General features: G+C 39.6%; 1 protein-coding gene across 1 annotated transcript in view; it reads right to left on the bottom strand.

The window, feature by feature from the left end:
• The window catches only part of svep1 (sushi, von Willebrand factor type A, EGF and pentraxin domain containing 1), a 121,141-nt gene that overhangs the window by 51,662 nt on the left and 43,210 nt on the right, over positions 1–26,269 (bottom strand). The window contains exons 4-6 of the mRNA XM_084711731.1: positions 6,900–7,058; positions 5,467–5,646; positions 1,634–1,813 (exon numbers count right to left, since the gene is read on the bottom strand). Coding sequence (XP_084567857.1) covers positions 1,634–1,813; positions 5,467–5,646; positions 6,900–7,058 — 519 coding nt within the window. The remainder of the gene's footprint in view (positions 1–1,633; positions 1,814–5,466; positions 5,647–6,899; positions 7,059–26,269) is intronic.

Raw genomic sequence — 26,269 nt, 5'->3', positions numbered from 1 at the left:
TGCAACTATTTTAACTTAACTATCAGTTGTGAAGTGTGTGGGTAACTTTGTGTGCATGTGCGTATGTGGTGACTATAGTTTTTGCTATGAGAAAGCAGATGAATCTCCCTCTGGATGATGTAGTGTGTGGCTCTGTGCAAATACACACCATATGTTGAACCGCAGCACACACATGTGTGTGAGTGTATGTTCTCATGTGTGTTTACATGTGTGTGTAAAACCACATGTTTTTACATAGAAATACTCATATCATGTGTTATTTTAGAGCCGTTCATTTGATAAATTGTCTGTTATTTCAGGCAGACAGGAATCACTAAAAGCTAAACAGATAATATGAGCTTGCAGTCAGGCTTTAAGGAAGATGTACTGCTGGAGAAATCTGTTGTGCGTGTTTGAGAAAACGCAGGGCTGTGCCGTTTATCATGGAAAATAATGCAAATTGAATAACAGAATAAAGAAATTTAATTTAACTCCATACATGAGGGAACCACAAGACTTTGGATGAAGACATGACAAATGAAAACAAAAAAATCTAGTGGTTGCGATAGATGGATTCCCCTGGAGAGGACATAAGTAAAGTGAATTAAACTGGATTGAACTCTGACCCAGTTTCCTGGCAGATTTCTACTAAGATGTTGGCCACAGATACAGTACATACATATTTTAAAAACCTGTTATAAATCAGCTATAAAAGAATTTGTTACCAGAAACAAGCCATGAATCACAGGAATAAACTGTGATACATGAGAGTAGGCATACGTCACTTTCCTGTCATCAGAACGACTATGCCCCCCTTTTTGACTGCACCAAACTGAGGAAAAAAACTAGCGGCATCGTGTCTAAAAGCTGCTGCCTCACATTTTGCATGTCATACAATAAAATTTCCAAATTTATTTTCTTCCCCAGAACCATAGGACAGAAAAAGGAGAGATCTATGGCTTCAGGCCATCCACAGAGAGGATGAATGGTAAACTGTGGGACCCAGCCGGTAAATATGTCACACTTCATCACAGGTTAGTTAATGATGTTACTGAGTAAATGACATGTGCGCCGACTGTGTCTGTAGATCGAAGTGAATCAGAAAAGATGGTGTAACTAACGGTTTTTACTGTGAAAAAATATGATCCTACTATAAAATACCTGCTTTCAGAATGAAGTTTGGTTTAGCAGTCTATCTAGTGAAAAGACCACAGAGGAGCAGAGGGTATTTTAACGTTAATAACTCACATAAATTGAGCTGACCTACCGTCTAATAATGAACCTTGTAAACAGCATAAAGTAACGGAGAAAGTTGAGCCAAAACCAACCTTTTTTTCCCACTTCTCTCTGCTTGAAGTAAAAGGTCGTCCAATAAGCACAAACAGCTTTTAAAATAAAGACAGCGGTTCTGCTTCACAATTACTTTACGGTAACGTCACATTGGGCAGAGTACCAAAACAGCAAAACAAAGTGTCTTAATGGCATAAAATGTGATTCAGTTAGGTAGTTGAATATGTCGGATTCGTGGTGCCTTTTCATGTTTTCTTCTATTCTTGCAATTAATTGTGGGGCCTTTCTTTAACGTTGGCAGACAGTGAACAGAGTGAAAGATCACACAGGGCGAGATAGTTGGTTGGAGGTGATGAAGGCTTACCCACACACCGAGGTTGGGGTCCACTCCACTGGGAGTTGGCCTGGCAGGTGAGGCGGGAGTCTCCCTCTAGCCTGTAGCCTCGTTCACAGCCCACCTGACACTCCGCCCTGTGGGAGGCGCCACCATCGTTGCACCTCAGGAAGCCATGCTGAGGCCGAGAGAGGGGAGTGCAGGACCGGACTGCGGGATGAAAAAAAGGAGCAATGAAATTCAGTCCAGGAAAACAGAAAAACAACTATTATTCTTATTTCTATTTTTTTATATATAGTTTTTAAACTGAAATGCTGCAAACACATTTCCATGAAATAAGTTTCAAATAGTGTACGCATACATCATCCATTTGTCTGAATGTCCTATTTAAGATTTGTAACAAATACGGGGGAAAATAAAAACAAAAACTTTTCCTGACCACGGTAATGTCAATCCATGCATTTAAAGCTGGTCACCTTTATGACAACTATTTTCTAATATTTAGCAGCTACCACAAAACAACTATTATATGTATTATAGGTCGCTATATAATCACTGGATCCATGTCTTGTGTGATATTTTTGTACATCCTTCTATTTATTTCAGTTTTTTTTTAAATCCAATCTTCCTATTAAAGAAGAAATTCCTCACTCATGGTTGTGTCCTATCCTATCTCAAAGCTCATATCTTATCTTAGGAAATCCTAACTAGAGTTTTAATCTTGATTCTTCAATCGGTACTCATCCTTTCATGTCTGTATCTGTGTTTAAAATGTACACAAGACTGCCTGTATCCATGAGCACAAGCTGTCTCCCTCCACTTGTCACTGCTAGTCAATGTGAATGGACAAGAAAAGATGGACGTTCAAGTTTAGCTCTGATGAGTAAGAGGACTTAATCGTGTCTACAACCTCTTTTTGGATGTTTTGGGAAGTTATCTTGCCAATTATTGACCCATGATAAGGATTTAAATGGACAGAGTATGTAGATCAAATTGAAAATAAACTGTCTTGGCAGTCTATGTCTACCCACTAATACGTAGTTGGGGAAATAATAAACTTCATCATAGGGTTTGAGCAGGCTTTCAATCTTCACTGTCATTTCCACACAGACCTTCCAACAGCGGTGCTGCCATTTCTGAGAGTAATTTTGAATTTAGGACAAGCTAAATGCTAACTTAGGATTCCTAACTTTGAAAATTATGCAGTTAGAACACTTCTGTAGCAGTCAAATTCCTATCCTAATATAAGAAAGTATGGTTTCCTACATGCAGTTAGGAAACAGGTTTCTGTAACACTAAAAAAAATCATAAATATCACCCTAAACTGACATGAGACAGGATTTCAGCCTCAGGAAGTATGAATGTAATGAGGCCCCAGGAGTTGTTTGTTTTTAACTCAAATGTTGTGTCATGTGAGGTGCTTGTTTTTGTTTGTATATATAAAAATCACACATCAATCATTGTGATGATTAGAAGTATAGTATGATCATTTTAAACCATTTCATAACTGAATTTACAAAACAATTACCGTACAGTGATATATACCATTATTGTGATATAAAATTACATTTACTCTGATAGAAGATTTTGGCCATATCACCCACCCTAAACAGGTACTGTATATAAATCACAAGAGGAGGAGAGAGCAGTAAATCAGCTACAGGAATGTACAGCACTATTATCATATTATAACTTGGGGCCTATCATTTAACCCAAATCTTGAAAGTCCCTAGGAAATAAAAGGAAGAATCCCTATGTGTGCCTGTTGTGAGTTATGCTGAGGTCTAGAAGAGGGTGTGTGGTGTGTTATTTCTCATCACCACCCATAGACAGACAGGCGGTTGAGAGGAGACCCCCTCCCTCAGGGCTTAACTAGCTGGGAGGTCCTACAGTATGTGGCAAAGACCAGACTTGGTGTAACACATACAAGCAGACGTATGCACACACACTCAGAAAATATATACCCAAAAGCCGCTACTATAAATCTTCAACACACACCCTTGAATATTCAGTGTCTTGGTATGTCTATGAGTCACACTGTTGCTGTCTTTCTGTTAAAACTGACATTTTCCTCATTAATCTCTTGACCTCTCCTCTTCCTCTCTTTCTTTCTGTCCATTCTGCTTCTTCAGCTTCCTCACGCTCTCTCCTTCCTTTCCTTATATCCTTTTCTCCCCTCCTGTCTCAACTTTCCCTCATGTCTCTGTACCTTTTCCTCCTCTCAACATCTGGCCTGGCAGAGAGCAGTAGTCTCCCAGTAAATGCTGATTCCTTCTTCAGTCTAAACACATATGATCTCAATACATGAAGAAATCTTTACACGCCGACACGTGCGACCTCCCTCACACTCGTGGTGAATCAGTACATCAGATCAACTCTCTCGATAAATCGATTTAGTGCTACATAAATGTTTATGAAGGTCCGCAGACATCAGAAGTGAGGCGGCGAGCTCTCAAGGCTTTGATGAACGTCCCATAGCTTAATGAGGAATTATATGAGACATGTGGTGTGGAGGAACCTGCTGGGATCAATCAGACAGGCTTGTATGTTTGTGTGTAATCATTACATAGCCAGGAGCATTTTATTGCAAGACACTGCATGCATTATGTAAGATAATACAAAGTCTGCAATACTGTAATATGAAAAGCAGATGCAACATAAGAAAAACGTCACTTGTGTAACTTGTTCTGAAGATATTTGGCTTGAATTGGAGCTGGAACAAATGGAGCATTTACTGCAAGAAATATGATCAGCAACACACCATTCATTAAAGAGCTGAGTAATGAAAAGACAGATACTGAGATAATCAACAAGCTAAAATATTTTTTTTACAATCATCAGCAGCCAATCAGACTTCTATGCTTCTTCGCTTAACCTAATCATTGCAATGTCAATTCAATATTTGCAGTTCTGCCTTGTTTTTTTCATGATGTCTTCATCAGAGTCAACAATAGAGAGATGATGGGAAATGAGAGAAGAGAGATGTTGCAACTCACAGTAAGGGCTTTAAAGCCCTCGGCCAACAGGATTGCAAAAGCAGTCGGTGCTTTTTAAGAAGAAAATAGACGAGAAGGTGATGGCAGGCGCTCAAAGCCTCCCACTCCTACATAAACTTTATTTGAAAGACTGGAGGGAAAATATTTTAAAAAATGAGCACTACACAAATAAATTAGAAATATACAGTATAAAAATAGAACTTTTATTGGCTTTGGTATTATAATACCCTATAGTATCCCTTGATTAATTAAAAACCTTTTATCTTCTGTTTGCACGTTTTAACTTACTTGCTTTTTGCATCTTGTATCTAGTATGAACTCTACTTATACACTTATTTAAATTAATTTTCTTTTATCATGTATCTTTTACCATTTTTGAAGTTTTTAAGTCATTTTAAACATCAAGGTAAATGAGGGTCCTTGCTCAAATCACACTTATTAGGTCATGATTTGATCTGAAACTATTAGTTGTTAATTCAGTAACTTTTAAAATCTTTTTTCAGGCAAAAACACCAAACACTGTCTGCTTCCAGCTTCTCAAATGCAAACAGTTTAGTATAATGGTAAAGTGAATATCTTTGAACTGTTGCCTTGACCAAATAAACTATCTAAAGACTGTGACGGCCATTTTTATTATTTATTGAGGAAAAAAATGAGGCTAATGAAAATAAGCAGCAGCTTCACGTTTGAGAGTGTGAATGCACAATTCAGGTAACTTCTGAACTGCACATTCGGCGTTTTCGGACCAAACAGTTCTGGGAGCTTCCTGAGACGAAACGCCCATTGGGGGGCTCCCTTCAGAACAAGATATTGGTCTGACTTTTTATTTTTTTTAATCATCATGCATCAGGCCAGCTTCCTCCTCACCTATGCATCTGGCAGGTGTTCCTGACCAGGTGCTGTCAGCCTGGCACAGTCTGATGCTGGTTCCCTGGAGGTCAAAATCTGGCTGGCATCGCACACCACAGGCTGCGTCAAAGTGGTTGTTGCACACATTTTGGACGAAAAAGCCATTTTCTGGTGGAGACAGTGCTGGGCAGTACACCACTGGAGGAGGATAAGAGAAGAGAGGAGAACAAATGTTGTGAAATCCTGACTTTCATATTGCAGCTAATACAAAAAGACAGACAAAAACACACACACACGCGCACACACACACACACGCGCGCACACACACACACACACACACACACACACACACACACACACACACACAGGGAAAGTCTGCTGGTGGGAAACACTGACTGTGGGATTCAGAGGGAAGTTAATGTTCCTGACAAAAAGGATAAGAAAGCATGAAAGTAAAAAATTACAGGTTGTCAAACATCCCCTCCCAGATCTACTCCAGGGGAGGAAGAGAAAGCACAACGCAGTCCATGAAAGTGATGATTAATGAACATCATTGTGTTCACTTGAACTGCTGTGTGGAAATCACTAGCTCATTCTTCAAGGAAAGGGAGGGCAACTGAAATTACTGGGAGCAGATTCATAATCTGACACTTCCACTCTGATAGCAGCCTCTAACCTCTGTGGCATACTGTGTTTCTGTTCCAGTCAATTCATCTTCACGTATCACTGCGTTTACACACAGATTTACACCGTGTCCTTATTGAAAATTCTCCAAAATGTCAATATGAACAGGCATATTGTGACGGGTGAACCTCACAGAAATTACAATTCTCACATTTCTTGATATAATTTACTTGGAGTTGTCCACTGCTCATGTGATTGGTGTCAAGAGTCCAAGATTGATCTATGGGTGTTGGCGGCTGAAAAATTAAAGGAGCACATCCAGCCATTTTCCAGATTTTGAATAAGTGAAAAAAAAAAAAATCACAAAAAACTTTTCTTTTCAAAGATATTGCAAGAAAATGAACAGTTTGTTTTTGCACATGCACTGTGCTGCATGCAACTCCATGTCTCATGTAAAGCTGTTTCAGGTTGGTTGTGGACAGCACTGAACAATTTGTGTGGACATCAGTCAAGAAGACATGCAATTTGGGTGGCAATGGAATATTGTGCATCACAGATTTGATGATTTTTTCACTACTTTCCCCCACTTGGATTTCTTAAGACATCTGATACGTTATAAATGATGTACTTGAGTTGAAAGAGTTTCTGTTACAATTTGTGTGGGGTCATGTCGTACTATGCCTGTACTATTCATGGACATAATACAGGTTGAATCACTAATCTGTTTAATCAACTGGGTATAGAAGGTGTCAGAGGGGATTTTTTTCTGATCCATCAGGCTAAATTAAATATATCTGACAGCGCAGTTAACAGAGGCTTCCTCTTACCCTGACAGGTCATGCCTATTGGCTGATAGCCCGGCTTGCAGACGCAGTCACTGAGAGAGGTGCTGCCAGGCTGGGAGGTGTGCTGCACGTCGGGGCAAGACAGGCAGGTGCTCAGGCCTCCTGGTGTTCCCTCTGGTTTGTAGGTGCCAGGTGGACATGCTGGTAGGAAAAAGGAGGAGGAGAAATACTGTAAATATTGCTCACTATAAACGCACAAAGACACACAAAGACAGCTGCATGGAAAGCTTGGATGATGGACATGTATAAAAGAAAATTGAGCTGAAATGAAAAACTGTCTCACTACTGCAGGACAGCTAAAAAAAAGCTTCGTGACTGAAACTGAAAAACAGCTTTACAGATTTATGAGAGGACTTTGATCATATTCATGTCTGGACATGTCGCGGTGGAAAATGTGGCAGAAATGACTAAATGATCTCACTGGCTAGGTAAAAAAGACAAGTTCAACTCAGCATCTTAATTATTTCAAGCAGGGAAGGCTTCGTCTGTGGCACCAAACATTTTCATTACAAAGAAATGCAACAATCAAAGAAAGGTTTATGAGGATCTAAAACCACTTATGGTTCGCATGTAAGCGCATATGTGCTGTATTTGAAAGGGGCTTTTGATCACCTGCACGCGCGCACACACACAGACATAATACAGCGTGTTTCCTATTAAAATCACCTGAGTCCGATCAGAGGACATGCTGTAAAGATGAAGAAGCAGAGGTCATGTGAAGGTCCTCCAACATTCTTTCATTCAACATCAATCAGCTTCCACAGAAACAGTTTCAGTGCATCAGTTGCTTTGCAAAGGAGTGAAAAAGAATGACTGAAATCCATCATATGGTCTTATCAGGGGGTTTAAAGGTTACGTTCACATGGGATTGTTCATAAATTACCTTATTAAACGTGTGATCGATGATGTTATTCACTGTGATATATTCAACGATGTAATCCAATGATATCCAGTGAGCTCATAAGTCTCTGATGTTTTTAGATTAACTTTAAATTAACTCCAAAATTCGGATTATGATATTTGAATTATGTTATTACCAGGGACAACAGGCCTTATCAGCCATTATAGGGGTAGGTTCACAGGAGGCAATTTGCTGTGCTGCGAGTAATTCCCATAATTCACAGCGATTACTGGTGCACTTTGCAGGGAAAAACCTTTTATCAGTTGCTCTCCAAAGTCAAAGCAATTTTCTTCTGTGTTGTTTTTGTTCCTGTGTATCGAAACCACTTTAAAGGAAGCTTTAACAGCACAAACACATTACCACATTACAGTCTTTGATGACAGCAGTTGTACAAATGATTCACACCAACTTTTTTACCATCATGTTCATAGTCATAGTTTAGTCAGGAGTCACAACAACATAACTTGGCAAACTAATGTTTTGTATAACTGATGAATCCTTTGGTCTGCACGTCAGAAGATAAAGGAATGCTGGTTGTGGTTTCATGGAACAGAGTGGTAAATGAAGGCATTTATATGGTAAATTGAGCCCAATCATATTTAGTTTATTATGTAAGAGTTTATATATGGGACAGGAATCACAGAACATTTGGCATCTTTGCTTTTATGACTCAGCTGATTATTCGACAGTCAAAGTAGTTGAAGGTTTCTTTCCTATCGATCATCATTGTTTCAGCTGCATTTATGTTAGTCATAACTGATTAATGCACCACTGCACTGTTCTGTGTGCACTAAGGTTTGTGTTTTGCATTCTTTGCCATTCTTCCATTCATATTTAGAAAAGGCTAACTGAAATTAAACAAAACAAAACTAATGTTGGCAAGTTAAGTTTCCATGATCACTCAACACGAATGCATTTTATCTTCAAACACATTTGAGAACAATCAAGTGTGGGGTAATCACCAACATTTCAGCTTTATAGAGAGTCAAAGTGAAAGCACAACATCCATGTTATGCCAATAAGAGGACATTAACATTTGTAACAACACGACTAACTAAAAGTCCAACTTTGGAATGATGTCTCTCTCAACAGTATATCATACGTCTCAGATAAGGATGGTAATTCACTGAAAAATAATCTAATCTGACTTTAGGTTTTTTAGCTCTACAGGTCGCTCTGTCAGTTGGTTGGTCAATCACACAGTAAGCCGACAAAGGCTTTCCCACCCACTGGCAGCTACCGTTTTCGCCCTAGGAGGCTAAAATTTGAGAAAGAGGTCAATTGTGTGTGAAGGTGTGCCTTTGTATTCATGCCAATTGGCTAAAAGGTGGGGTGGCAATGGGAGTGGTTGCAAAAAGGTGCATAACTTCCAAATGGATTCACAGACTCACAGAAGATTTTGTGGAAAGTTTGATCATGGACCAAAGAACACCTGACTGTCTAAATGCCAACTGGCAAAAAGGGGTGTGGAAGTGGCCTGTAACAAAAAGGTGCTTAACTTCTAAATAGATTCACGTAACATGACCAAACTCTGTAGAAAATGGTTTCATAACTCATGAACCAGTTATCAGAGACATTTGTGAGGGGCATACTTAGACTAAGCAGAGCTCCTTTTTCATTGGCAACAGTTTGTGAGGTTGTGTGTGAGAGAATGTGGCTGGTTGCAGCTATTGCAAAGTCAAGATTCAAGCTTGTTTCATGGGAATTGTAGTTTTTAAAGGCTTTAGTTTTCATAGAAAGCGCAAGTAGATGTGATTTTGTCTGAGATGTGAAGTAAATGCCAGGAAGACACTTCATGTTTGCAGAAAGACTAATGAAAGAAATGCTGAATGACAGATTGCATTGCGTTACAGATGCTAAACAGAAGATGATGTAATAACTTCTGCTCTCTATCAACCGTATAGGTTGACTAGTTCTCTGGTCCATCTTTTATACAGATGCATGTATGACATGGGTTTACTGAATGTGCATGTGAGCCAATCACATAAGATTGCTGCCACAGGGTAATAGTCCAAGACATATGACTATGACTCCAATCTGCAACCATAACTTCAGACACAATACTGCTGAACCATGCAATCAGTCATAATTATATTACATAAGTATCAAATAAAGTTAATCTGTCAACAGATTACAGTTGTCATTTATTTCCTGGGTGCTGCACCATTACTCATGTCACAGTCTGTTCAAACAAATCCAAATGTTGCGTGCATTAATTGGAAAAACTCATATTGACTGCAGCAGTTTCTAAATCAAAACAGGCTACAGAGAAAAAAAATGTTTCAGACAGCCTTTTAGACAGTTTAATTTGGTGTTGTGCACTTTAAATGAGAAAATCATAAACTTTCACAACCCACACCCACACACATCATATAATAAATAAAAAAGTATGCAGAAAAACTTGTATCCACATCAGATGCCTGATTGGATTCAAAGTCCTAGTACTATTTCAGGCTAATTTGTATAATATCACTTTATATCACTGTCTTTGTTGGCATCAGTTCACAGGGCTCCAGTTTATGACGCTGGGTTTAAGTAAACCGTGTCAAAAAACATTCACCAAGCAGCTTCAATTACAAGCTGTTCTGTACAGTAGGCAACAGAGGATCCACAGTACTAATATTCTTCACAACTCATTTACTCGCCGCTGAGCCAGAGGCCAGGTGTGAGTTTCCACTGCTGAGCTAATGCCAGCCTGGACTCTCACCACACTCACCATCCCTCAGCCCTCCATCCTCCCCCTCAGCTGGAACCCAGCAGCAGGTCAGCCAGGAGATGTTAACGGACTGTAAAGCTCAACTCACTGCTGCTGCACTCTTACGAATACAGATGCCAACTAGAACCATAAAGGGTTCTTTGGCTTGTTCTTACAGGAGAAGCCTTTATGGTTCCTGGTAGAACCGTCCCACTTGAAACCATTTCAAAGAGTTCTACCTATAACCCAACATAACGGGTTATACCTAGAATCATCTGTGAAATGTTTCACCCAGAACTCCCTATGAAGGGTTCTACAGAGAACGCTTCTATTGTGTAATGGTTCTACCTATCCAGAACCTTTCCACTTTCTAAGGGTGCTAACAGGAACCCACCCATGGGCTTCCATAGAGAAACCAAGGGTTTTATCTAGAACACACTCAGGGGGTCATACCGAGAACCCTATTATATTATGGCACAAAGAACCCTTGATGAATGAGTTCTCCAAGGATTTCAGCAGTCTTTGAAGACCTCTTTCTTCCAAAAAGGGTTCTTTGGATGAAAATGCTTCTTAATGGAACCCTTAGTCTTACAAAGTAGCCTTGACAAACCCTTTCTTCTAAAAAGGGTTCTGCAAGTATAAATGGGTCTGGTTAGAGTCCTTCTGGAAGAACCCTTTTGGAATCCTTATTTCTAAAAGTGCGGCACTAACACGCACCCAGTAACCCACATCAAACACACACACCAGAGAACAACCATGTGGTATACCTGTTCTGGTGCAGACAGTGTGTGAGTGTGATCGTCTGATAACAAAAGCAGCTTCTCCGTCCGAGTCCTTTAAACTCAGAGGAGGCATCTTACATAAGACAGACTGAAAGTGACCGAAAGTGTCCCCGCTGTCCACAGTCGTCAGGAATCTGTTTTACAGCTTCATTTAAGGTTTACAGGAAGCCTCGTCACTTTTAATGTGAATAATAACTCACCCAGAGCGCAACAGTGGAAATACTGTATCGAAAAAATATAAAATTTCAATCCCTGGCAGGTTTCATGTGCTGGCAGGTAGAAATGTACACAGACAGATGCATGGTCGCACATACACACACACACACAAACACACACCCACACACAGAGTTTAGAAAGACCAGACCTGGCTTCTAGCGACGGGAATCTGGACAAGGGAGGAAAAGAAAGAGGAAGGCAGGGAAGGACAGGAAGGGATAAATGATGAAAGAACGAGCAGCCATGAATCTAGAATAAAAAGGGAAAGCTGGAAGGCGAACATGGAGAAAACTGTGTGAATTTCCTTCAAAATGTATCACTGCTCCTAGTCTTGTGCCAAAAAAGTCAGACCCCATACTGGAACTAATTGTGTTTGGACCCAGCGCTGGTCTGAATTACGCAGCAGCTGATAGTCTCGTTTTGGGTCCGTCTACTAACTGCCTATGGCTATGGAGTTAACTCACTGCACTGTACCCTTCATTTAGAGAGGAAGTGGACCGTCAGCGGGCCAGATGACCATAAAACAGAAAGAGCCTGCTGTGTCTGGATGGGCTGTAACCATATGGAGAGACAGCAGCTGGTCAAAGAGAACTACTGTACACAGTAATGATCTTAGGAACGGAAAGAGCGAGTCTCTATGACCAGAAGCTATTTATTTAAAGTTAAAGCAATATTTGAGCTATCCTAATAACTGATGATGAAGTTAAATGATGTATCATAACATCACCAGTCTTCATATTTTCCGATTCTTATAATGTCTTTTTGAAAATGTTTTTGAATAACTTCTTTAAAAATCTACTGCATCGTAGTGAAATATTACTTTAATAAAGGAAGTGGTGAGGGCAGCCAAACAGTTATTTTTGAGAGCACACAGTAGATAAGATAAACAGTTATCAAAATGATTTTCCGACAAAGCATGTCTCCTTCACATCATTCCTGCAAACCTTGACTCCCTCAACCACTGACCTGAAGTCTGCTCTGACTCCCTTTAAAGAATAAATTTGGTGATATTGTTTTTTTAAATCAAAAATGAAAAGATCACACAATGAATAGATCATTTTAACTATTGCTGCCTGTGTACAGTAGTCAAAGTTTTAAATTTATATTTTATCTCTGTACTATAGACCACCACACGTCAGTGACCCACACTGTGTTACCAGGTGACACGTTCCTTCATTACAATACACACGACCACTACGGTTAATCTTGAGTCAAAGACTGTATAAAACATATAGCCTTAACATAACTTAAACAGGTGAGTTATATAAATATTCAGTCCCCATATGGTTGTAATAAATGGGGAAATTAGCTGTAGAGAACAAACCATTTTTTCCAAGCTGTAAGTCATGTTTCATTTCTGCCGTGAAAGGAAAAGTTCAAAATAAGATCTCGTCTTTGTCTAGCCTGTGTTTCCTTGACACAGAGACACATACTTCTTAAATTCTGCTCCTACCATTGCCTCGCCTCAGCCTGAGACTAATTTGAGCCCATTTGAAGATCTTAAAATGTTCCTTTTTGTCTCACTGAACTGATCTTAAATTTGATTTGTCTTAAATAATCAGCCCTTGAGATAACAAAGAGATCTAAAATAAAAACTCTGTTGTCTTAGTCAAGATCTTAAATTTGTCTCAGTGGTCACATTAAAGTCTTGTTGTTCCATACGGTTGTCAAGGAGAAACCTCCGAGACACCTTTGAGCACAGCAAAAGATCTGGTTTTCCTTTGTTTTGCTCCTTTTTTTTTCTTCTAAGAGGGGATTAAAGAGAAACAGATGAGACTTCAGTCAGTTCAAAATAAGAATCTCATTTATTTTTCATAAGACAAAGAAGAGACGATTGTGAGAAACACATTTTTTTCTCTGGGCAGCCTTCAAGCACCAAGTGTGTTAATCTGCAGTTGAAACTACTCCCCAACAAAAGCACCACTTACTCCTTATTCCCACAGTGTCCAGGGGTTTTTGGAAAGTCTCTTTTTACAAAAATGAAATAATATATTTGTAACCCATTTTTAAAGAGAGAACCACTGTGCTTGGGGTGGAGTGCCACAGACAGGGCAGTGAGATCACATTGTATTTAGAGACACAAATGCATTGTTGGTTTTGGGAGGATAAGCTTTATCCTTTAAACCAATGAGTAGGACTTAGTGGCATCTAGCAGGGAACGTGCAGATTGCAACTCGCCTCACCCTCCGCTTCAAAGTGTGTAGTAGACCCTACAATATCTGTGAAATTCACGCAAAAACAAAATATTTCATGAGTTTTTCAAATCTAGGGTTCACATCTAGACCCACAGAAGAAGACTTGCACTCTAAGCAGCTCATTCTAAGGTAACGAAAACACAACAATTCTTATTTTGAGGTGATTCTACGCTAATGAAAACCAATTTAGCACTGCACTTCTATAACATTATTGGGCTCGCTATCAAAATCAATGCAGATGAACCAGAGATAATGTTTATTTCACATATTCTTCCTTGTCATAAACTGACACCCACATTAGCCACAAAAGATGATCCTGGCAATTAATTTCCCTGACAATTTTTATTCAGACTAGTCTAACAGTAAGAAGACACTCAGAAAGTGGGTAAACTGAGCACAATTTATGAATTGAGAATGTTAAACCTGGTCCAAAGAAATACTGCATATAACGAGTCATTTGAAGGCATTAATCACATTCTTCAATAACCAATTTGTATCATAATGAAATGTGTGTCAATTTGCGCTATGAATTATGAATATTGCACATTATCTTTCAAAACATGACAGCAACTCATTAAATGCTTCAACTTTTCATACCGAGGTTGATCACATCATTTACCCCAGACCTGACATTAGCTGCCAGCGTGGCTAACATTAGCAGTGCTAGAAGAACCAGCCTGCTCTGCTTACATGTTAATGTCCATGTCTATACTGAAATTTCATTTTCTACATTAAAATACTGAAAACCATGCTGTTTACAAGATGTTATCAGTAACAACATCGCTGGCGAGAAGCACCGCCATCTGCCGGGGCTACAGCCACTGACTCAAGCTTGAGGTAATTTATCTGATTTCGTGCATCTCCCTCCGCTGAATTTCCCTTTTAAGATAGGAACCTTTACTCAGACAGCATTAAATACAAACCTCACACCTGACCACAAAGACTTGGAGCTCAAGTATGAGTTAACTATCTTAGCTGTCACTGACATTTTAAATAGAAAAAAATAAGAATGCAATGTGTTAGGATCACATAGAGAGTCAAAAATAAAAGACAACGTCAAACCCAAGAGCAGGCCAGTTCATCTGTTTAAGTCCTCTCTCCTAATATGAAGTAAGTCATTTAAACTGGCAGCCACGTCTGGCCTGGGAGCCAAACTTACTATCACACGAGAATCTCTCCTGTCTCTGGGGGAGGCTGCGTTCGATTAGCAAGGCCTAAAAACAGACCGGGACGGAAACGATGAAAGAAGATCCAGAACATCTGCCTCCTCCTCGGCCACAATGACAAACAGAGAGAGCGCAAGAGAGAGTGGTTTTCATCTGAGAGGGACATATTCTGCTTAGTCCCACAAAATCCACAAACACATGCTTGCAAACACACATGCCAATCCATACAGTGCTCATACACACACACACTGCTTCCCACATGTTATCTTGAACATAAACCACTTATTTCTTATAACAGGGAGAATAAACTTAAATAAACTGATACTTTCCACTTAAAAAACATCTAAATCCTCAAAATAGGCAAATTTTGCAAGTCAGTGTGGTTCATCTGGTCAGATCTTGTTTATTTATTCTTTGATCAGATAGGTCTTGATCTAAATTATAATTTTGCCCATTTTAGACTATTTCATGTAAGCAATGTCCCTGTATGGCTGCTTGTAATTCAACAAAATTAAAATGTTACGTCTAAAACTTTGGTTTATTTTGTTAAATAAAAAGGTCTGTAGGAAAGGTATTATTTTGGCATTGGTAGAACAGAAACACTGCGCACACAGTATTATATCAGTGCTGGTATAGAAGGCTTTAAATAATAAACAGCTCTATTCACAAGGCAAACTTTGAATGACAACTGATTTTTAGCCAATTTAATCAGGCACATTTGTACACACATAGGATAGGAGAGGTCACGTTATGACAATGGCTGAGTATCAAGTATTGATACCTTTAAGGTACTGACCAAAATAATCGAGTACCAAGTAATATTGAAACTTATGTAGTCAAAAGATACCTTCATTTGATGCAACGTGTGACTGGTCTAGAGTCTGTATTAAGGTGAAGTCGACTGCAGTGTGCCACCAAAATATTCAAAAGTCTGACTGTACTATACATCTGTAGCATCTGATAAAAACAAATGCATACAATACTTAAGGATTATTTCAGGAATACTTCACATGATCGGTATTGAATGAAGAAGAAAAAACAGTATCAAATGAAGTGTCCTATTGGTATCGATATGACTTTAAGGGTACTGGTATCACTTTTTTTTTCAAATGATAACCAGCCCTACTTAAGACCAAAAAAAGTAGTCACCTTGTAAAGTTAACAGGAAAATGTGTGTCTTTCTTGGACTTTGCTGTATTCACTAATTTCAGAATCTCTGTACTGTCTTCTGTCCATATATTGTACATTTTCTCACTTATGACAAACCATCAAACTTTTATCAAACTATAAATGCCTACAAAACAAAGTTGCCTTGTGTGATGACACGTCAGCTAACTAGCAAGAAGCTTGAATGGCTGTCATGTGAACATTTTCTATAACTGTGCCAATATTCCACCCATGATTCAGTACCAGTTCCAAAACAATATCCTTTTTAATATCTTGCTTGCGGAATATAAACATGTTATAACAAAATATGCCAAGCTTCTCAGTGCATGCAGTGTTAAATGAACAGCTTTGCCAAACCACATTACAGTCAGAAGTTACAAAAGTTTATTGACTAAGATTAGATCATATCTGATCAAAGGATAACTTAACAAGTCTGAACATAAGATGAAGCATTCAATGCTAAAAAATGACTGAAGTTTGTTACCAAGCCTCAGTTAGGCCAAAATCTTGTACTTTCTTGTTGCTGACCTTTGTTTGGCGTTACTACCATGTAAGAATATCCTCAGGTCTTTGGCATTTTGCTGATGTCTCACATTATTCCGTCAACAAAGTTTATCAAGTTTACAATGGAGACAGCTGAAAAAGTGTCAATCTGCTACTAAGACAATAATTCTTTCAACGCTAAACAGCAGACAACATTTAGATTTAGGGAACATAATTGTTCTTGACACAACGAGCAGCTAACATTATGGGCATTATGTGCAAAACAAACAGTAAAAGCAGTGAATATTTCTGTGATCCTATAGTAATTGGGATGTCGTGACCCCGTTCTGTCTGTCTGCTGTCTTCAAAGACAAGCAACGGAGTCCAAGGAAGTCCAGCAATATTGCGAATAGGCTGCTAAATCTGGACAGAGGCCTGGCCGCTTGTGGTCGAAGGCCCTCTCACACAAGAAATGTTGTTAAGTCAGGCCTTAAATTCCAGGGTATTTCACTGAGAAAACAATGTTCAAATGCAAGGAAACTTTCCACTCTTAACTGAGACTTCCCATGAACACTTGAGGTGCATAAATAGACAATGGAAATGGACAATTAAAATGTATAGTCTAGACCACAAAAACAGTCATACATTCACGCAAAACCCTGACAGAGACATGAAGAACCTGGTTGCTCAGTTTGAATGTTTCATTTCAGGTAAACACAGTCTGTATATACACGTATTCTAAGCCAGCAGAAATCATCTGGACCACCTGGTGAGTGTTAAATGGTGGGATTTAGGGATGTGAGGAATGTAAAGGATACACATATTGTGTGCAACTTAAATGGGAACTTAAATCTTCCAAGTGTCAAAAAGGCAAACACATTCAGCCCTAATAGCACTGATTGATGACTACATCTCTACAGTCAGCTGACCCTCCTATCATAGCACTTCAGTGACAAGCCACCATAACCAGAGAGCACTAGCATCTGTCTACCATTCACCACTGCATTCACATGACTCCATATGACTTTATATATGAGTTTCTCAAGGACTCATGACCTCGTGAGAAAGGGCGAAAATTAATCTGTAAAGTCTGACGCTACTGAAGGGCAGCATCACCAAGGATCAATGACACAATGGCTAGATCTGTCTCAATAACTGCAATTTTGAAATACTGCACCACTGACAAGCCAACCGCAGATGATAGCAAGCAAAAGTTCATGGTCTGTTTTTTTTTTCCTTTGTGTTTGACACTTCAATGCTTGTTAAATTAATTAATCAAAGCTGCAAAAAATCTGACAAGCAATATGAGGGACAGTATTGGTTTGATTCCAGCTGTCTGTAACCTGCCTTAAAACTTGGAAGCTCCAAGTTTTGCCATGTTTTATGTTACTGTAGTGTTTATTTCATAACATGTCAAACTCATCATTAACATATTGCCCCACTAATGTGGCTACTACCACAGGCATTGGACCAATTTTGTAATACTGAAGGACATTCAAGAGAAATGGCATCAATGTTCAACCTCATTGGGAGCCAAAAAAATAATAATAGTAGTAAGTCTGATGCCAGTAACTGCTTTTTAATGTTGCTTTTTATGAAAGATTATACTGCAGCATGAGCAGTGTTAGTGTTGTTATTGTATGTATGTATGTGTGTTATATGTGTGCTGCATATAAATTTACTTGGCAGACATGTCCTGTAAGTAACGATACAGCTATGTGGAAAAAGAAATGGTCAAACTGCAGGAGTTTATTTACAAAGTTGTGTAACTATTCCTTGGCTTTAGAGTAAAAACATGAACAGCAAAACATGAGCGCTGAATACAGTGTGCTGTAAATTGGAAAATTTCTCCCTGCTGATACCCCAAGCATGACACTAATAAAAGGACTATTTCAGCTATTTATTATGACCCAGGAAGCTTTCAGCAGGTTTCAGTTTTAAAATCCATTGAGAAAATCAGCCTATAGACAGCTGTCACCTGGTCGAGTTTCTGCTCCACTTGGGGTTATATTTATCTGCTAGAATCAAACACTGGTATCTGCATTCGCATTGATAAGGGTCAGAGTAATTGTCCAACCTCAATACATGGGTCATCTGTACCAAAAAAAAGTTTGGGAAACCCACTGACTGACTGTCAGGAGCATCTAAATCACACTGCCAGAGTCTCATTGAAGTCTGGTCTGCTGTCCAGCTGGATTCTGGAGTGAAAAGAGGGGGATGAGGGCGAGTGAGTACAGCTGTCCACCTACACAGTCTCCATCTGGGGGAGAAAAACGGACCTCCACGGACCCCAGATCCGAAGAATGTGAAACTTCTGCTATGTGATGCAAGGGAGTCTTTGGAGAGGAAACTGAGGAAGTTCAGTGGCTGTTCCATTGCTGTTTGCCTGCTTATTATTATTCAGTCCTGTTCCTGAAGGAGAATGACTTCACCGCAATTGCTAGATGGCTCTTATGGATTCTCAAGGACAGGGAGACTGTCCTGCTCGCTTATTACAGACTCCAGGAACACTGGGATTCAACGGGAGAGAGCGAGGCAAACCGCTAAACAACTGTACAAACACAGGTTGGTCCCCAGTCTGGTGTGCCTGATTACAGATGTCAGTGTGCTGAGAGATGTTGTGATAAAACACTGTGGTATGATCTCAGTACACTCGGGACAACGTAGCATAACACTCAGAACATTAACACTAACATGGTTAAAGAAAAAAAACACTTTGATTACGTCAACATTTCATCAAATTCTTCAACATTTTGATATTTGTAGGATGTGTTATCAGAAGTACGTGCACACAGGCAGTACATGCATGTGAAAAAACACACCACCACATGCACACACATGCTTAGAGACACACACACACTCCGCTGTTCCCACAGTAGCCTCAGGGCTGGTGTTTCCTTGTGGGATTGTGAGTTCAGGGATTTGCTAAACAGATCCACTGACAGGACACAGGCCCATCCAGTGTGTGCGTGTTTAGCCTCTCCGTTTCTTTATGTGTCAGTCTATTTGTTCATATGTTGCGTGCATATAAATCTGACACTATTCCAAATGAGAGTCACAAACAAAACTGAAAACACTTGTGGCGTCCGCCCTGTCATGCTGCCAGCTCTCCACACCCAGGCATCATCTCACAGCACCGCGGACAAATACTTGTGTACATTCATGGACACGGACACGCTATTTCTTCAGTTGTTCAGACATGCTTAATGAAACTGGGATCCACTTGATCTTCATGATCACCTTCTTAACACAACACAACAGAGGTCTTCACTAGTAAATATTTCATTGGTTTCAAACATTATTTCACACTATTTTTCAAAACAATTAGCGCAGATCTCATAGGAAAACCTCGAACTCCACTGGATTGACTGTGTTAAAGAAAAGGAAAACATTTATTCACAGCTGACAGAATTTACTTATGAATCTCTAATCTCTATGTGGCACGCCTTTGCACAACTCTTCAATTAGCAACCAGTTTTTATCCATCTATGAAAGATGCCTCTGTGTTGCTATTTACAGCACAGAAAGAGCATGGCAGAGGTACCAGAAGCAGAGGGGTCTGTGTGTACAGGGTAACCCTGCTGTTGCAGTTTAGCCAAATGATGAAGCCTGATGAAGTACCAAAGATAAGTTTTGAGTATTTCTGAGGGTTTCATGGACTCTTTGAAACTTTAACTTTGTTAGAGACTCTCTTTTTTATTGTATTTCAACAGGGCATCTAAAAAAAAAAAGTATATAAGGTGCAGAGTGCAGCATGGCTTGTTCACTCTAGTAAAATCATTTTTGAAGGAAAGAATATAATTCATGCTGTGATAGGCTTGCTTGCCTTTTTGGCACAAACTATAACCATGTTAAGTATCAACAAATGTCACAGACACAGCACAAATTAAGGTTGACCTGGTTCCTATAGATGTGTTTTGTTTTCCATGTTGAGAATAAGACCCATGTGTGAACTGTTTTGAAAATGTGACTTATAGACAAAAGTGTTCAATCAAATGAGAAAAAACAAAAAAACAAACAAAAAAAAAAAAAAAACAACAACAACAACAACAAAAACAGCAGCTTCTAGAGTTGATGGGTCAGATCAGTGAAAAGGAAAGAGGGACAGATGCTTCTCTTCCAGAAAGCTGGCAGCTGCCGACTTCCTCAATCCTTAGCCTGTGACCTTTGACGTAGCGTGCGTCCCTCTTCATCACCTCCCACCAACTGGAGAAATTTCAGCTAACCGCTCACACACACACACACACACACACACACACACACACACACACACACACACTCACAGGCTGACTGACACACACACAAAGCGGGAGGATCACAAAGTGAAAGGAAGTAGGAGGGAGCTGAAAGAGTACTGAAGAGGGTTGGTGAAAACATCCAGGGACAGATGGGGGTCACAGAAAGGGACAAACATGTTAGATTTGAGGAAGGGCAAAGGCCTTGAAAAAGACACAGGAGAAAAGCAGTTTAGATGCGAGAAAGTCATTCCACCTTAAATTCCCATGGGCACATTTGTCAGTTTAAATTATGTGTGAGAGAGAAATGGAAGTACAAAGAAGTTAAAAAGTGCAAAAAGTCAAGGCAGAGAAGACACTGACCAAAGATTTCAAACAATGTGCAGTTTGTCAGGCCTGGGTGATGTTAGCAACACAAGCGATCAAGATAAAAAAAAAGCCTTACAAACAAGAAAAAACAACATCATTGAACATCATTATTTTGTTTATGAACACTTGCACAAGTTGCAGGTAAACAGTGCCAGAAGACAGGATACTAAAAATCTACACCAAACAAATAATGAATATTTTTCTGCCACCTTTTACCAGTGTAACATAAATATTTACACTACATCATACAGCTTGACTCTGGTCTTCTCCATTGCAGTTACCTTTGATACTTCTACTTCGTCTTTCCACTGCAGATAGTACTCCCTCAACATATAGCTGGAGCTGATCATCATAGCAACGCTATTCCAGCTGTTTGGAAGCAACACACACAGAGGTGCTGTGGTTTTAAGAACATGCAGTCTTTATTCACTGACAAACTGTAACCTACACTGTACATTTACTACCAACTTTTCTGCTCCAGTCTGTTCTGTTCACTCTCTATGCCTCACTATGCACACAAGAGGAGTTTCCCTATTCTTAAACCAGAGGATATGAAGGGATGGTTCTTGATTCGTCTGCACTTTGTCAACTGACCACAATGCAATTTTACAGGCTGCCATTTTTGTGTCGCTATTGATGGTAGCTTAGTTATTTAAAAATGCCAGGTTTGTGCAGGATGTCCCATATTGCGTGATTAATCAGTGGTCTGTCAACCAAAAATACTAAGTACCAGGTACTATCAGTAATGGTTGAGTCAAGTCCAATAGATCCGTACCGTGCAGTGGAAATGTGGCTTAACTCATCTGAAGAAAACTGATGAAAGCTTCCACAAAATGTTAATGAAACTATTTCAACGAAATATAATAATTAAAACAAACTATATCATACACACAAATACAAACAACTCAAATGTAATGACTTGCTGATTTTCCCACTGTATTTGCAGTCTCCTGCCCCTGCTCAGTCCTCAAGCTAAGAATCCGATCAGAGCAGATTTAACAAGAGGTATTTCTGGTCTGCTTAATACGGCTCTGTAAATGGCTAATTTACGCCTGATGCACCTGGTGACATGGTACTGTAGCTGGAGAGAGGCTTGGAAAGAATCAGGGAGGGGACCTAGCAGTGGAAGGCAGGAGGAAAATAAAAGAGAAATGGACGGTGTGATGGAAAGAAAGATGGAGCAAAGGATGGACGCAGGAGGAGTGTTAATGACACAGTGAGGCTCTGCTTCGCACCACTGGCTGTTTCACGGCTCCTTGTTTTTCATGCTCTCCTGCAGAGAGGAGTGCCCTATTAGGCCCAGTTTATAGCCTCTCTGCCTCCTTCATCTCTGTCACTTTTTCACACACACACACAAGCACAGAGTGGCCACAGTTTATAATACAAGTCGTGTCTGCTTTACAGCATCCCTGACCTACAAACACGGCAGCAGTAGTCATCAATTAAGGCTTTTTACAGACCTATATGTGTCGTTTAATGAGGGGAGAGAGGGTGGAACGGGGCTGAAACGTGGCGTCAAGGGACGGACTAATATGGATTTCAACACTGCATGTGCTTTAAGACTCATGTATACAGTCTGCTCTGAAGCAAAAACTTCAAACACCAAATGACATGAAAGCCTGTCCGAAAACACCTAAGGGAAGCTCAGACACTGGGCTCCTTTAAAGCCAGCAGAAAAAGTCCTTTTTGGTAAGCTGCCAAATTTTCTTTCAATCGCTGTACCTCCTGTTTTGCTTTTCATCTCGTCTTTCACTTGTTAAAGGATTACTTGGCTTTATTACAACTTGGCTTTTATTATCATAGCTCTGACCATCATCTAGATCTGTTATGATAATACTGTACTCACAGTAATAGCTGAGATCTGGGAGCACGGTATGATGTCCATAAAGACTAGAAATCTGAGTGCTCAGGGTGTAGACAAGAAAGCAGTTTAACCTGAATATTTACCACTTTATTTGGACGTAAAATCAGGAGGATAGCACAGTAAACCTTGCCAGTAACTACTACCCAAACTGTCATCACTTCATATTGTTACAGTACCATGAATCCCTGAACACATACATTAATCTATTTAATGCCCGTATGGTGTAGAAAGATCATCATGTAAGTGCCACAGAATAATTTGCGACTACTAAACTAATCTACAAAAGTTAAACAGTTCACAAGTCTCACAAAATATCTCTTACACGCACATCAACATGAAAGCATTTTTCCATTTTCCACACTTTGGTGATGGTTCGGTCATGGAAAAATTCAAAGTACGGGAACAATAAATCAAACGCACTCTTGCAGGCAATGTGTGTGTGTTTAGGAAGTACAGATGTGCACCTGCACCACTATTATGCCAGAGTTGTAGAGCAACCTGTGGAAGTCACATATGTTTGACCTGCTGTCCATGTCGTTGGAATACAACTGAACATCATAAAACATCACAACATATTTTCCGGTCATTTCACTTGGGAATTTTGTGCAAGGAAAAACTGTCTGACAAACACACAGCCTCGATATCATACAGTCAGCTGCAGTAAAAGTTGATGTAAGCCAGCAGTAACTAAAGTTCTGGAAAGGCAGCAAGGCACCCTCATGCATGGATTAAAAAACGAAACTCCTGTTGCCTGAAGGAGAGGAACAAGGTACTGTATGTACTATATGTACTGTACTGTATTTAGAAGCAATTTCTAAGAAAAGTGACTTTTATTTATGATGACCTCACGTTATCAGATGTGTCTTCTTGTCAGAAATGTGATAGTGACAGGTTGTTGCATGCGGGTTTTTGGCAGACAACTGCTGTCCCCTCTTCCTGGTACTGCATGCTGACAAGTGATCTTTTAGTGGTGCAGAATACCATACAGCAGCCTAATGGTGGCACTAGAGGAAAAGTCAGAGGATTACAGAAGTTACGCAGATTCATCCTCTGGGGACAATAAATCTATTTTACAAAAATTCACACAATAATTGAAATATTTCAGTCTGGACCAAAGTGGTGGACTGGCCAACAGACAGGCCGCCATTGCCAAAACTCCAAAAATAAAACCCTAGGTACAAAAAAAGATGAAAAATTCCTTATTCAGATTGCATGAATGAGCCTGGGAGAAAGTTTGTGTCTTTGCAATAAAGTGTCTGAGGAGCTGCAGCTGGTTCTCCAAAGGCGTTAAGGTTATTACTCATAAAGACACTTTCACAGGTATGTTTATACTGGATATACAGTACACTTATATGGTACCGTATACTTTATAAATAATTTGAACCTAACCTACATGCCGATTCCAGTCCTCTGTAATCACATTTTGATGTTTTATTTGTCTGGCTTTTATTAACATAACATCATATTAGAGAATATCACATAATATGTTACAGGTTGTAAATCACGTTGCAGTTATGTTCCATATAAATAATCTTTATTACTGAGCTCCTCTCTCTGTTTGGCACAGAGCCAGTCTGATCTTTGCCCAGTCACTGAACGCTCTCCACAGAAGATGCATGACTGCGGGGTAAGGAATCACCCTCCCACTCTCCCTTTTTCCACTCTGCTTACCAAAGAAAAACACAAACCTAAACTTCCATCCAATCAGTTTAAGCAATCAATGGGGGGGGAGTCGCTTGCAAGGTGGTGGTACTTAACCCCCCTGCAAAAAGAAAAAAAAAAAAAACCTCCTCCGCTCCATTTGTCCTCAGGAAATCCCAGGCATTTGCCCCCCTGCTCATAACTAGACCAAAACTGGGCCAGAATTCATGTTGAGCAACTGAGGCTTTTATTTTCGCCACAAAAACATTGAGAAACAAGGAGCTGGACAGACGCAGACAAACTGTACAGAAGCAGACAGTCTGCTGCGGTTATTGATGCTGTGGGGATTAGGATTTGTACTTTTAGAGGAAATAGAGAGTCTTTATATGCATGTTTACGTAACATGCTGGATGAGTTGGCTAAATTCACTCATGTGGTAGAAATATATTTACTTTTGAAAACATTTAAGTGCAAATTACCACAACTGAGCAAACAGAAGGCCAGAGTCAAGTATTTCATCTGTCTGCTGGCAGCAGTGTTAATGAATGTCAGTCTAACATGCTGCTCCACATCAAGCTAAAATTGTGGTAACTTTGAATTTTCATCTAGCACTAACACGGGGTCAACATCTGCCCTTGAGTAATATTTTGGTCAATGAAAAAGTATCTTAAAAACTGAGGAAAAACTGTCTGGAATCCATGACGTTGGCTGTAAATTCTTATAGTCCTCAGATGTTGAACCTTAATGTTTCTGACCTCCTGACCTTCCTCTAGTACCATCATTCAACCACATTTTTTCCACAAAAAAATCTGAATTTAATGGGCTGTTTGCCAAGACGTTTACTGAGCATAAATTGTTCCTGGGCGATAAATCCTCTGGTGTTTCATCCATCAGGAGAAACTTTACCTTTTGAGCATTGACACTGGCAAGAAAAGAAAAAACATTATTATAGTGATTTATTTGGGGGTGTATTGAAAATTATAGTCATGTAGTGATGTTTTAGGACTTTAGCCTGTTGGTCTTTAAATGGTCCATTTAATCTACTAATCTATTAATCTTATTAATGCTGTTATGGCCACACTGAACTGGTACCAATTCAAGCTCTTTACCTTAGTCTTTTCTTTGAGCACTTAGTCTAATGTACTATTTAACTGTGTTAATTATTTATACTGCTAAAATTAGTTAAAAAGCCTAGCAACAGGGACAGACCTGAAGACAAGCTGGATTGTACAAAGACTGAACAAACCAGTGACTGTTTCCAACAACACACTGTATATACAGATTTTCTTTTTGTCTTGGCAGCTAGAAAGGACCACACACTGACAGATTGAGTAAATACAGAGGCAACACATGCAATAGCTAGGTTTTGATTACAATCCCATTGATAGGCAACTGCTGTAAACCTATGACAACATGAATTTCTGTGATATTCATCATAAAGAGTTACAATATTTCAAATAATCTCAACGAGAATGTCAAGCAGCAATGGAAATAGATTCAATCCAGCTTGGTGCAATCACCCATCATGCCCAAATCCCTTTAAGGCACTGGTCCTCGAACTGGGGACTGGCTGGTATAGAGCCTCTGCAGGTGGGGTGCAGATGACCAGGGAAAAGTTGAATGTATATGATTTATGTG

Source organism: Lutjanus erythropterus, chromosome 23, assembly GCF_056507025.1.
Source record: "Lutjanus erythropterus isolate fLutEry1 chromosome 23, fLutEry1.hap2, whole genome shotgun sequence".
NCBI lineage: Eukaryota > Metazoa > Chordata > Actinopteri > Lutjaniformes > Lutjanidae > Lutjanus > Lutjanus erythropterus.
The sequence above is the reverse complement of the archived record's forward strand: the minus strand, read 5'-3'. Positions and strand labels throughout refer to the sequence as shown.